The 14,369-nt window shown below is 34.7% G+C and overlaps 1 protein-coding gene across 1 annotated transcript in view; it reads right to left on the bottom strand.

Annotated features, from left to right (window-relative positions):
• Positions 1–14,369, bottom strand: part of LRP1B (LDL receptor related protein 1B) — a 2,108,848-nt gene that overhangs the window by 1,366,951 nt on the left and 727,528 nt on the right. The window contains exon 3 of the mRNA XM_066345498.1: positions 9,998–10,135. Within this exon, the coding sequence (XP_066201595.1) occupies positions 9,998–10,135 (138 nt within the window). The remainder of the gene's footprint in view (positions 1–9,997; positions 10,136–14,369) is intronic.

Genomic DNA, 14,369 nt, shown 5'->3' on the forward strand with positions numbered 1-14,369 from the left:
ACTGGTTAGCTCAAAGCTCTATAATTATAATAATGCAAATTTTTACCTCCTAAAGATAAATCACATAATCCACTACATGTAAAAATTCTAGTTTTTATATGCTTAATAGTAAAAAAATATCAAATAATATCCTTATTGAAAATATATCCTAGTATAATTTTTTATTCTCCTTATAGTTTTGCTTTTTTTTTTTTTTGGCAGTGCATTTTAAGTGGGTTATATTGTATCATTATTCTAATGTAACAAGTCTAGATCTAATACCAAGTTTTTGTTTTTATTATTTTTCAGCTCCAAACTCATCTCTCTCTAATTAGGACTCTATGCTTTAATGTTAGCAAAGACCTCAGAGCTCTCTGGAGCATATAATGTTTCCTTATGCACTTGTCCCTCTGAACATAAGTTCTCTATTTTTGAAATATTCTTCTTTCCCTCATTTGCCTACCCAACTCTTAGAGTGAGACACATATTAACTATCAGCTATCTTGGGAAATTTTTCTGCATTCCAGAAAGCAGAATTAGATGCTTTTTATTTCATTCTTCCTTAGCAATTTTTGCCTACATCCACTCTGACATATGGGTTTCAGAAAATAGTATTTTCTATATCTGCAATGCCTAGTTAAGTATCTAAAAGTCTCAGTGCTCAAAAAAGCTTACTGAAGTTAATGAATGAAATAAATATAGAGAAAACTTTACTGTATTTCTACTGGCATATTAATAAAATCTTTCTATTGGCATATTAAAAAAAATATTTTTTTCTCATACCTGTTATTATCTCTTATAAACTCTTCATTTTTTTCCCCATTATATAAGGACAAGGAGGGTGAGGAACAAATTCGGATAAATGATGAGTCACAGTGGCCACAAATATTGATATAAATGAGCAATTCCAAAAGTAGTAGAACTATTAACAAATCTAGTCTGTTACAGAGAGATTACCGGGCGGGGGGAATCTGAAACCTCTAGCTTTTGGTGATTTCACACAGGCCTTCTTCCTAAGAGGTTGGTATGTTTGAGGAATAGGTATAATAAGAATTGTTTGAACCAAGGAGGAAAGCTCTGCATCAAAGCAACTGCCATTTCTTCTCCGAGAGATGTAAAACAAATAGAATAAATATTGTATTTTGGTGTGAACTGTGGATTCATGTTTTTGACTTGCATGTATTTAAAAATCAAAATCAACTGAAAATAGGGCACAATTCAGCAACAATTTCAGGTACATAATGCACCAGGATCCTCACCACAGAAAAGAATATATCCAAAAATATATAAGTAGTCTAAGTTGGAAGCCACTAAAAGGAGAGATAGATACACAGACTATGAGATTGTGTCTTAATAAAGACTATCCGTTTTTGAGTCAGACCCTTCAGTGTTGATCACTTTAAGTGACTAGTATGTCTATGTCTATACATCATTATTTTATATTTACAAAATTTTCCTGTGGCTACAGTTATTACTAAAAAATAATTTTGGGGGGGCCAAAGAAGACTAATTAATATAATATTAATTTTAATCAAAGATGTAAATCTATAAAAAAAGATTCACTTTCAATGAAAAGTAAACCATTTTAGATTATCTTTTGAATACTGAGTTATGATATAGAGCCAAATTACTTTCTCATCCTTTTGCTACAGGTATTCAGTTAGCTAGTTATCTTTTTCTAAAAGTCAACATTTTCAAACAAACTTTTAAAACCTAAACTCCAAACCTCTTTAGCATAAGGATTAGTTTAGCAATTATATCTGATAGATCAGTCATAAGAACTCATATTTCTGTACAACAGCATATTTCTAATTAAACAGAATTTACAAAACTAAGACTAAAAATATATATGTACTTATGCATATACACATGTGTACCTACACATGTATGTGTATATATGTATATAAACACACATAAGCACACATATATGTATACATATTTGGTATAGTTTTCAAGTACTACACTATCCTAATTTCATATAGGTGTCACTTGTCAACATAAACAATATCTGTAATAGCCTTGTAAAGGGGTGATACAGTGGCGGCAAATCTATTCCTTCTAGGAATTAGGGCTTAGTGTACGGCCAGTAGTTGCCGCCATCATGGCCATTCACATGCGGGTTCCAATTAGATTTGGACAGACTATAAAGAAAAGGTGGAGCCAAAACGGTGGGCCATCCTTTATTAAAGTCTTGCACCGGCCCACACGTAAACACACAGGAAAAACACTTCCATCTTCATTCATTCAGAGCTCACGAAGCTGACAAATTATCCGGTTCTACAACCAGGAAAATCTTCTCTGGTCTCTCCTGAGAAGCATCACCAGCCTCAGTAGAGCTTGCAATAGCTCCTCACCTCTGGTTCCCCTCTGCACACCTTCATTCTCCCTGTTCTCTCTCCACAAACATGGCTTCCTCTCTTCTCTTTTCAATATTATATGGTGCAAAAACCTCTTCTCCAGCAAACATTAGCAAGACAATGGCCCTTCCCAAGCAGGAAGGTAATTTGGAATTTCACAGATCACGTACCTGGAGCTGCCCAGAACCATTTTTTTAACACTAAAAGTGAGCAAACTCAAAAAATACAAATTTTACAAATTCATTTGCCCAACATTTTGCTTCTGAGAAGCATTAATTTGTGGATCAACAGTATTAAGGGTCATTGCCTTTCACTAAACTAACTCTACCACTTAAACCAATGTTTTTGAGAGAAGATGCTAATCTCATTGAGAGTTGAGATAGATTTCAGACTACCTGGTTACCTTAGCACAAGTCAACACAAAGAAAAAAAAATGTAACAGGATACACTCTTAAATTACAGGAACTTCAATAATCAAAAATAGTCGGGGCACACAAATCCAGGTCTTCCTGGCTAATTTTACTTGTTTGTTTTCTAGCTCTAGGCTTATCAGTGTTTCTGGTGACTTAAGTACAAACTGCTGAAGTTTTCCTGTCTGTTTTATGCTTTGTGTTGCTGATAGATACACTTTCTATAACATTGGCTACTATTTCTTTTCCATACCTTTGTTTTTGTTGTCTGCATGCTGAAATTCCCTTCTCTAGCATGATAAGCTCATTTGAATTTAGAAAGAGATTGGCAATATTTTTTCATGGGAACTTTTACAATGCGAATAAGACAAGATCCATTGATATAATAAAGTGAAAGTAAAAACAACAACAAAGTGCTCCAAATTCATTTTTCTTCTTTCCTCCCTCCCTCCCTCCCTCCCTCCCTCCCTCCCTCCCTCCCTCCCTCCCTCCCTTCCTTCCTCCCTCCCTTCCTTCCTTCCTTCCTTCCTTCCTTCCTTCCTTCCTTCCTTCCTTCCTTCCTTCCTTCCTTCCTTCCTGGAAGCTGTAAATTAATGTTTTTCTGCTCTGAAATTAGTGTTGTAATGATTAACAAACACCACCATAAAATAATGTATTTCTGAAAAAAAAAAAAGGAATACTGGATATTTGAGTTAAGAATTAATTACAAACTCATTGAATTTATTTAATTTTCTCAAATCAATTAAATTGGGCTAGATTAAAATTTTAATTTTTTTTAAATACATAAAGGTTAAATAAAATTTTTTTAGGATTACTAATTTCTTATAGTGAATTACTACAAATAATAAATGTTGCCATTTATCATGCTTAATTTTGAGAAAGCCTCTAACTTGTAAATTACCTCTGAATTTTTCAACCTTTCTCATATTACTTTAGTTTACAAATAGTAATATAAAAGAAGAAACAAGTTAATATCTAAAATACATATATTAGAATAAATACATTAGAATTATTGGAATCTAAAATAAATATGTTAGAACTGATTGTGGGTAGATGAAAAAAGATGTAATCCTACATATTAGGAAAATTGTATTCCAAATGGAAAGTAAAGTAAAATAATCATGTGGAATTTAAAAAATTCTTAATATGCATTATTTCATGAAATTAGATGACACACAAGAGATTCTAATTTTTCTTTAGGTTCCTGAACAAATACACCAATTAAATATAATATACACTCAATTACTTGGGAATAGTTTCAGAATAGAAAGAAAAAATCATAAAGGAACAATATGTGTATTTATTTTTGTGTGCATATTTGTGTGTTTTCGTGGTGAACTTTTCAGATATCAGAGTTTCATTCTCTAATCAGTTTCAGCAAACTCTTCACATACTTTATCCCTTCATATTCAAAAGGATACTGACATATTTGTGGGAAGTTAATTCCATAAGATTACATAATCACTTCTTTCTAGAGACACAGGAAATAGTCCCTTTAAATGTTAACATAATGAATCTTCTTACAAATGTAAACCTTTAAATTAGTGTGTTCATACATCTCAGTTTACTAGTCTCTAATAGTTGAATTTGTTCACTCCTTTGAGCATTCTTTGTATGATTGTAAGGACTTTTGTGAAAATATTCTGTATTGAGAGAAGGTTGTACTATATAAAATGTGTTTTCATTACTCATGCAATTTAGATTTAGTGATATCACCACTAATATAAAATACAATGTAGGAAGAGATACAATTTTCTAAATAAAATGTGGTGATTTTGAATGTTCTTACTGCCAAATTTTTATAAGCGCATTCCTACCTATAAGTATACCCATATACAAAAATCAATTTTTCTTTGTTCAAATGGAACTAATTATGGAGATTAAAATATCAGTGTTATAGAAAATCAATAATAAATATATTTTCATTACCCTCACCAAGGAAAATTGACTTTTCTAGGAAATATTCAGAAAATAATTCAGTTGATAAGAAAGCATTCCCCAGATTAGAATATTACCTCCTAAATGTTAAACTTTTCTCTTTGTTAATTTTCATAAAAGATAATAACATATAACCCAAATGTGAATACTCTTTTTGAAAAAATTCATTTTTGAATTATATATTAGGCTTCATGTATGATAACTTAAATTGGAGTATGTGCTTAGAAAGAAACAAAAAGGAAGAGCTAGAAAAGAAGTGATTTAGACAGAACTATTCTGCAAAGGAAACACATTTCCAAAGATTAATGTAACTTTTGAATTAATCTATTTTATTTATTTATTATATGCCTATAGTAAATGAGAAAGTTCCTTAGAGCCTTGATAGGCTGGTGCCTAATTATCTCTTTAGAAAACATTTTTTCTTTGGGTGTGACCCGAAATGGCAAGGAAAATTAAAAGTGTGAAAGTATACTCAGTTCCTGTGATAGAATTTTGTCTGTAATCAGTCATCTTTTCTCATTTAAACACAAAGCACACATGTGTGATAAATTTGGGGTTGCCCAAAAGATCTGTTTTTTTTTGTCCAAATGTCAGGGACATGCTGCCAGGCCAAGGAGGCCAACACGTCTCTAATGTTCCTCCCTGAAGGCAGAAGTATTCTACTAAACCCCTGTCTCTGGAATGAATAGATCTTCTTAGTCACCCTGACACTGCCATTTTATGTAGTTGTAGCAAAGTAGAGAATTAAGTGAAAAACCCTTTGCTTTGGTAAATACAAGTAGAAATTCAAATTCACTTCTTGTTATTTCAAAGTCCCCCACAGGTCATAAATTACTCAGGTGTTTTAAAACACTTCATTTCGTGAAATCTAGAAATATTTAAAAAGCCAAAGTAGTACAATCAGCCTCCTACTTGTACAGTAAGAAAGAAAAAAGGATGTCTCTGTGATAAAGATATGAAACTTGGAACAATTACAAAACGTAAGTTGGGACAGGAAAAAAGATGGAAGTATAAACTATATAATCTAATTCTATCTCAGCCTGGAGCACATGCTGATCATTTTCAAAAAACTAGACACATTTGATAACATTTAATTTTTGTTCAAACACTTTATGTTTTGAGTTGAATCTCCTGTTTACCATTAACATGTATTTTATTATATATATATGTATATATACATATATATGTGTATATATATATAATTAGATACATTAGATCACAACTGTAAATTATATTAGAGAACTCAGATATATTTTCATATGATCTACAGCACTGATACATCTAAGATACTTAGATTTGTGTAACCACCTCTGAGGAAGTATTTGGCAATGCAATGCCCTTGCTTGTTTAGAAACTTAGTCACACAAGTGTATCTAAAAAAAGTTTTTTAATGTAATAAGAAGCCAAAATTACAACTGAGGTAGACAGAGTTAGGCTCTAGAAAATATAATTAATTTCTGAAAAAAAATTAAACTTTTTAACTCCTATTACTTTGTAATTCAGTGCTTTATCTTCTGTTAATATTATTCTTATTAATATCTAATTAAAAATGATTACATGTCATAAAAACTTTAAATACAAATAAAATATCTTATTAATAATTATTACATATGTGTTCTTAACTGCAGCTAGGAATCTCTCTGCAGAGAACTGTAACTGGATGTCCCTTTAGAAAGAGGGAAAGGACCTAGTGACCCAGTTGATCTATGGTCTTAACTTGCTCACCACTTCAGATTACCTTTCTGAGATTTACACTTTTAACGATACACTGGTACCTTGAGATACGAGCAGACCAACGGGGGGGGGGTGTTTTAAGATACGAGCTATGACTTAGTCCATATTTTGTTCGAGATCTGAGTGAAATTCCAAGATACGAGTCATGATTCAGGGAAGTTGCCACTAGTTGGCACGTTGGTGCACAGGTCCAGTATCAGCACAACACCAGCATCTCATCTTTCTCACATGATACCCACAGAGTCAAGTAGAATCTCATGTGCTATACTCATTCATGCATAATTTTTTCATTTTATACTAACTTTTTTTGTGTGCTATCTTTGGGCCAAAGAAAGTGAGTGTAAAGGACAGTGGTGAGAAGAAGAAGAGAATGATGTCGCTAGAAGTAAAGCAAGAAATAATAGAAAAACATGAGTGTGGTGTACGAGTGATTGAACTGGCAAGGCTGTACAACCGCAATACATCTACAATTTGTACCATCCTTAAACAAAAGGATGCCATCAAAAGTGCAAATCCAGCAAGAGGAACTACAATTCTGTCCCAATTAAGGACAAATATTCATGAAGAAATGGAGAAGCTTCTGCTGGTGTGAGTGAAAGAGAAAAAGCTGGCAGGAGATACAGTGACAGAGACTGAAATATGCGAAAAGGCAAGTATTATTTACAGCGACTTGAAGAAGAAAGAACCATCAACCTCAAAAGAGACAGCAGAAGATTTATTTAAGGCAAGTCACGGCTGGTTTGAAAATTTCAAGAAGAGATCTGGCATCCACTTGGTGGTGAGGCATGGTGAAGCTGTGAGTGCTGACGTTAAGGCAGCTGAGGAGTACATTGCAAAGGAAGGCTACATCCCCCAACAAGTGTTCAATGTGATGAAACAGGATTGTTTTGAGAAAAAATGCCCCAGAGTGCTTTCATCACCATGGAGAAGAAGAAGCTGCCAGGCCTTCTGACCCTTGACCTTTGCATTGTGTGCAAATGCTAGTGGTGACTGTAAAGTAAAGCCACTGCTAGTGTATCATTCCAAAAATCCTCAATCCTTTAAGACTCACAAGATTCTTGAAGAACAACTTCAGGCTATGTGGGGCGCCAGTGCTAGGGCATGGGTTAGGTGGCAGTATTTTATTGAATGGTTAAATCTCGTCTTTGGTCCTGCAGTAAAGAAATATCTTCAAGAAAATAAACTCCCCATGAAAGCATTATGAATCCTTGAAAATGTTCCAGACCACCCACCTGGTCTTGAAGATAACATTCTCGATGAGTTCAAATTCATAAGTCCTCTACCTCCCACCCAACACGACTTCAATCTTGCAACCTATGGATCAACAGGTCATGTCCAACTTTAAAAAGCTTTACACAAAGCACTTGTTTCACCGCTACTTTGAGGTGACAAAATACAAATCTAACCCTTCAAGAGTTTTGGAAAGATCACTACAACATCATGATATGTTTAAGCATTATTGACTTGGCATAGCAAGAGGTTACAATAAGAACTTGAATTCAGCATGGAAAAAGTTATGGCCTAATGTTGTTGGAGACAGGGACTTCGAAAGATTCAAACCAGAGACCAAGACCAAGGTAGAAGCATTGGAGGAGATTGTGTCCCTCGGAAAGTCGATGGGTCTGCAGGTAAATTAGGGTGACGTAAGCGAGCTCGTCGAGGAACAGAAGGAGAAACTCTCAACTGAGGAGTTGAAGAAACTACAGCTGATGCAACATATGGAGCTTCTGCAAGAGATTAGTAGTGAGGAGGCGGTAGACTCGGAGAGTGATTTCTACAAGTGAAATTAAAGACATGCTGGCAATGTGGAAGAAGCTTTCAAGTTTCATTGAAAAGAAACACCCAGAAAAAGTTTCAACTGGTCATGTTTCAGCACTTTTTAGTGACACTTGTTTGTCACATTTCCGTAACAATTTAAAAAGGCAGGCAAAAGGAAACCTCTTTGGATAGATTTTTATTCATAAGTTCTGCAAGTGAAAGTGCCGAAAGTGCAGCCAAAAAGGCAAAAACAGGTGATGATTAAGTGAAAAATTAGTAATGTTAAGCTTAGGTTAAGTTTAAAGTTAAGAAAGTGCATTTTTTTTATAATTAACGTTTTTGTGGTTTCATTTTAAGAAAGTGCAGTTTTAGTTCTGTTTAAAGTAAAGAAAATGCAGTTTTAGTTTATATTTAGTGTTAAGAAAGTGCAGTTTTAGTTTATGTGTCTACAGTGCCTGCATCCCTTCCTCCCTCCCTCCTCCTCCACCATTCACCTCTGTTAGCTGCACTCGTCTGTCCCCAAGGTAAGAATACAGTACTGAATAATACTTTTTTCTTTTATTGCATATATTTTGTTATGTGTTGGTAAAGTATACATGTGTGTTTCTTAATTAAAAACATGTCTTTTTTATAATTTAGGATGGTTTGGGGATGTCTCACAGGGCTGGGACAGATTAAATCTATTTCAGTTATTTTAAATGGGAAAAGTTTGTTTGATATTCGAGTTCACTGACTTACGAGCTCGGTTACAGAACGAATTAAACTCGCCTCTCAAGGCACCACTGTATATCTCTCCCTCGCTGGTCTTCAATTAGTTTCTTTCAGCCTACAGTTGGGACTGGCAACCATTAAGTTGTGTCAGGCTCCTTGCTTTCCCTGTACTTCGTGGACTATACAATGCTTTTAAAAGCAGTAGCTGATTTTGAACACTTGAAACACGTACAGATATGAAGTTTCTGCTGAGAAACTGGAAGTTTTGGTGACCTAGGACCTTTTCTCCATCCACATGGCAGCAATTGGTTTATGTACTCTGCCTACAGACCAGACATGTATCTCTAGGTTTTCACTCAGCCAGGGAGAATCTGCTGAGACTGTGGAGCAGTGGTTTCTTCCTAGTTCCCTAGTGGCTGTTTTACTGGATTAATACCTTGATTCTGTCTCCAGATCGTTAACTCTCCACTTTTTTTTAATACTTTGTCTTACATTTCATTCCTCCTTCTGTAACCAATGTTACTAGAATGTGCCACTTGCAATGAACTTTTCATTAACTTTGATATTTGTATTATTTCTCCCTTTTACCATTAATATGTATGTAAACCCTTGACTGTTACAGAATTTATTTTGAAAAAGAAATTAAAATAAAATTCTTATAACTTCGTAGAAATAACAGTCAGGAAAAATATCTCATGAACACATCCTAGTAGAATATTTGTTGCAGAGGTTTTACTTCAAATACTCTTTGTTTAAGCAAAGGTTCAGAGAAACAAGCATATAACACTGGACGGCATCAGGCTACTATGACAGAGACTTCTCATGTGTCCTTTTCTCTAAAGCATTATTTGCTATAAAATATGTAATTGTTTAAGAGCCCAACTTCAAAGTCCAAGAGCATTTCTTTTTCTAAAGGCATTTTTCAGTAAAGCACAGAAGCTGCAGCTTTGAAATGCATATTGAGTGTCGCTGGCAATAAAATTTATGTTTTTTCAATAAATGACATGGTTATGGTTGAAAGAAAAGGAAGGTTATAGGTTTTCTTTGAACTTTCATTAAAATGATGAAACATTTAATATTTCAGTTGTATTGTTCTGAAAACCAACTCACCGCGGCAGTGCCCTCCTTCGTCGGACCCGTCTGAGCAGTCCCGGACGCCGTTGCACAGCTGAGAGACATGAACACAGTTTGGGGCACCAGAGCAAGAAATGTGGTTCAAGGGACACTTGATTTCCACTTCCTTGGGACCTAAAAAAAATATGAAAAGGATCAGATTGATGTGGATTAGCTTCGCTTTTTTTTTTGTTTTTAATACTAAAACTGTTAAACACAAAAATTAATAGAATTTGCCCTTTCTGGGTGGGTCAGTTGATAGAGGTTTGTTCTGGCACACCAAGGTCACAGATTCAATCCTGGGGAGGTTACATGCAAGAAGTAACCAATCAGTGGGCCACTAAATGGAACAACTAAGTGGAACAAATTTATGTCTCTCCCTTGCTTTCTCCCTCTCTCTCAAATCAATGGGGAAAAAATAAATTACTAAAATTAATTTACAAAACAAAAGTATAGAAATACTACCAGAGGGCAACTCTGATTGTGACAGACATTGAAATTAGTGTATGTGATTAAAAACCTAATTTTTAAAAGCTGCATAAGAATATTCAATAGTGTATTGCTTTCAAACAATGCATTAAAGACACAAATATTCTTTCAACCCTTACATTAAGATGAACTGAAAATCTGTAAGTTGCTTTGAGTCATTGTTCTATCTCTTAGATAAGTGGTCAAGGCACTCAACCCCCATAAATCTCAATTTCCTCAAATTTGAAATACAGAAATTGACAATGTCTTGGCAGTACTCCTATTAGAATTATATCAAGTAACATGTACAAAACATTTTAGTGAAATTTAAATGAATTTATGACAATCTCAAAGCTATTTTATTTTTAATCTGTTCTTTAGGAATATGAATACTAACTAGTTATCGTGTACTTATTCATATATGAATATTTCTGATTAAAAAAATAATTTTACTGAACAACTATAATGCAATATAATTTGCAAAACAGTGAGGAGGGGATGATGCATAGGGCATACTCCTTGAGTTTACATGCTGTTGACAACTGTACTGTAAATAATTACCCTTTGTACTTTTAAAAATATACTAAAGTTAGAATACAGAGTCTTTTCTTGAAGGTCACCCATTCCAAATCTTCATCAAACATGCTCGTTATATATTGTTATATCTAAATTCCAGGTATATTATTGTTTTTAATTCCCAAAAACTATTTATACTTCTGTAGTCACTCCTCAAATTCCCCATAATGATTCTTAATTTTGCCCAGCTCTTCCAAATTCAAAGTGCAGTCATACCAATCTGACTACAATTATGCGTTAGTCTGACACTGACTATGGCAAGAGCAGAGATTCTGTAGTCAGACACATTTAGGTTTTGAGTACATTTATAGCAATACCAATGGGATATTAATTTAGTTACTCAACTAAGCATTACATTTATCATCTGTAAATGAAATTATCAACTGAGTCTACTTTGTGAGATTGTTGTGAATGGCAAAAGTTAGTGATAGCAAAGCAATGAGCATTGTGAGACACAGGCTCAGAGCAGGAATTCAAATTCAGTATGTGTTAGTTATGTAAGTAAATGCAGAATAGTGGAGGGGTTAACAAACTTTGAAGCCAGATTCTTCAGTCCAATTCTTAGTCCTATCACTTGTAAATTGAGTAACTTGAGCAAGTTATATACATTCACTGTGTTTCACCAGGTTCTTGTAAGGATTATATCAAAAGCGCTTAGTGTTTTTTCTGCAAGCACTAAGTGTTTGTTATTTTCATAGTTTAATAAAGACTGTTCTAGGAAGGTGAGTTGCCTTTAGGTAAACACTTGTATCTCATAACTCTCTTTCCTATTGCAGGCCACTCTCCCCCCAAAATAATCCCACAAATAAAACAACATAAATTCATTTAAAAAATAAAATTACAAAATGTAAATTACTTTTAAAAAGGTGTAAAATTCTATAACAAACAGTCTCAAAATTGTTCCTAAAATTAATTGGTTGATTCTTAAAAATATAAAACAGGCATCTTTGCATAAATGTCAAAAGAATGTATAGGTCAGATATATTGAGGTCTCTCTGAAAATTAAACACACACACACAGAACACATCATAAACTTGGGAAATTTAAAAAATTTTATAGTTAAAGACCAAAAGTGACTCTTAATGATTCTTAATTTTGCCCAGCTCTTATAAGAAACAAGATTTAAAAAAAAGTGATACATAGGTTGCTACAAATAAAGTATGATTTTCGTTTTTAAGACCACAGGTAAGTAGTGAGACGTTGTACCTGGTGTTCTGAAGAAAGGCTCAGCTACTTTATACATTTTGAGAAATCAGGAAAAATGTTTGGAATTCTCAAGGGCAATATATAGATCAATTAAATTCTTCCAGTGGTAAGAATCTGGGTAAAAAGAGATATTTTTGTTTGAAAGAAGGAAACAGGTAATCTGGTTCTTCATGGAATAGCCATTATAGACTTCCCCATCGTTGATATTCCTTTGTCTTGGTTTCAATCAGCACTGGCTAACTGGTAAGATAGCTGGTTCATGGCTTACTGGATTGTACCCTAATCAGTCCTCCCCAACGTTTCCTGTTAAAGCCCACAAGACAAGGGTAATATTTGCCAGTTAAATTGAAATACATAGCAGAAATTTGTTGTTGAGGTTGTTTCAGTCCTCAGGAATTAATCTCAAAATTGAGAGAATCAATTTTTCAAACCCCTCTGACCAGTACTAGGAGACTTCAGTTGTAAAGCTCTGCTGAAAACAGTATTTTGTTGTTCTTTCTGAAAAATGGAATAGAGACAAGTCAGTGTTAGAAACAGTAATGACTGCCTCAACTAAAATTCTCCCAGAAGCTGGCGAGTAGGGGTATCTATTGTACTATTGCTCTGGGAAGCAGTCTATCCGTAATTTCTAGTCATTACTTCTGCAGTGAAGGCTTGTACTATCTCATGGGCTCCTTTAGTCTATCTTGTAAGTAAAGAGAAGACTCAGTCTGATCACTACCTTTTCCTACATCCCTGTGTGACAAGGAGAGTCATGTCATAATGGAACCTGCACGAATTCCTGAGAGTATGTTAATATCGCTATACATGACTCACCTCATGAAGACTTTCAAGCATTCAAAACATTTTAACATAAGAAATAATATTCTGAACATGTATATCAAGGAGCAAGGTCACAGGCTCCCTCATATACCCGGAATTCCCTCTTTAGTTTCTAAATCATGCAGAGTTGGGGGGACCTGGCAGAGGAAATGGCATAACAGAGCAGCCTGTGAGAAATTTAAAAATACTACAAAGACACTTTAGAATTTTCACAAATATAGTAATCCTAGAGAGAATATCGCTCAGTTTTCAGTAATGCACATTTCCAGTTCCTCAAATCTAACTTTAGGTGACCTGAACAAGGGAGTGGAATTTAACATATACTAACTAGTTGTAAGAAATAAAATCTCTTTCATTAGGAGGATTTAAAATATATCAGTAGCCCTGGCCGGATGGCTCAGTGGTAGAGCGTCGGCCTGGCGTGCGGGAGACCCAGGTTCGATTCCCGGCCAGGGCACATAGGAGAAGCGCCCATTTGCTTCTCCACACCCCCCCCTCCTTCCTCTCTGTCTCTCTCTTCCCCTCCCGCAGCCAAGGCTCCATTGGAGCAAAGATGGCCCCGACACTGGGGATGGCTCCTTGGCCTCTGCCCCAGGCGCTAGAGTGGCTCTGGTCGTGGCAGAGCAACGCCCTGGAGGGCAGAGTGTCGCCCCTGGTGGGCATGCCGGGTGGATCCCGGTCGGGCGCATGCAGGAGTCTGTCTGACTGTCTCTCCCTGTTTCCAGCTTCAGAAAAATACAATAAATAAATAAATAAATAAATAAATAAATATATATCAGTAAAGAAGAATAGTATATCTTAAAACATATATTAATGCCTGACCTGTGGTGGTGCAGTGTATAAAGTGTCAGCCTGGAACACTGGGATCTGTGCTTCGAAACCCTGGGCTTGCCTGGTCAAGGTGCATATGGGAGTTGAAGCTTCCTGCTCCTCCCCACCTTCTCTCTCTCTCTCTCCTTCTCTCTCTCTCTTTCTTTCTCTTTCTACTTCCATTCTCTAAAATAAATAAATTTTTAAAATGTTAAAATATATATTTATTTATAATTTTTGTATAAGCCTTACCCAATTAGTGGAAACAGGAATAATTCTTAAAACTAAAAACATTTTACAAATAAGTCTTGTAGGATAAGGCAAGGATAATGTAATACATATATATGTTTTTAAATTTTTAACTTATTCTTTACATATAGAGTTAATATCTTATTTTGTTTAGCAAAACATGATAAAGAAAGACATAAGCCTTTTCAAATATCTTTTCTGGTTAAAGAAAACCAAGACAGTGCATTTTGTGAAGGAA

This window comes from Saccopteryx leptura, chromosome 7, assembly GCF_036850995.1.
Source record: "Saccopteryx leptura isolate mSacLep1 chromosome 7, mSacLep1_pri_phased_curated, whole genome shotgun sequence".
NCBI lineage: Eukaryota > Metazoa > Chordata > Mammalia > Chiroptera > Emballonuridae > Saccopteryx > Saccopteryx leptura.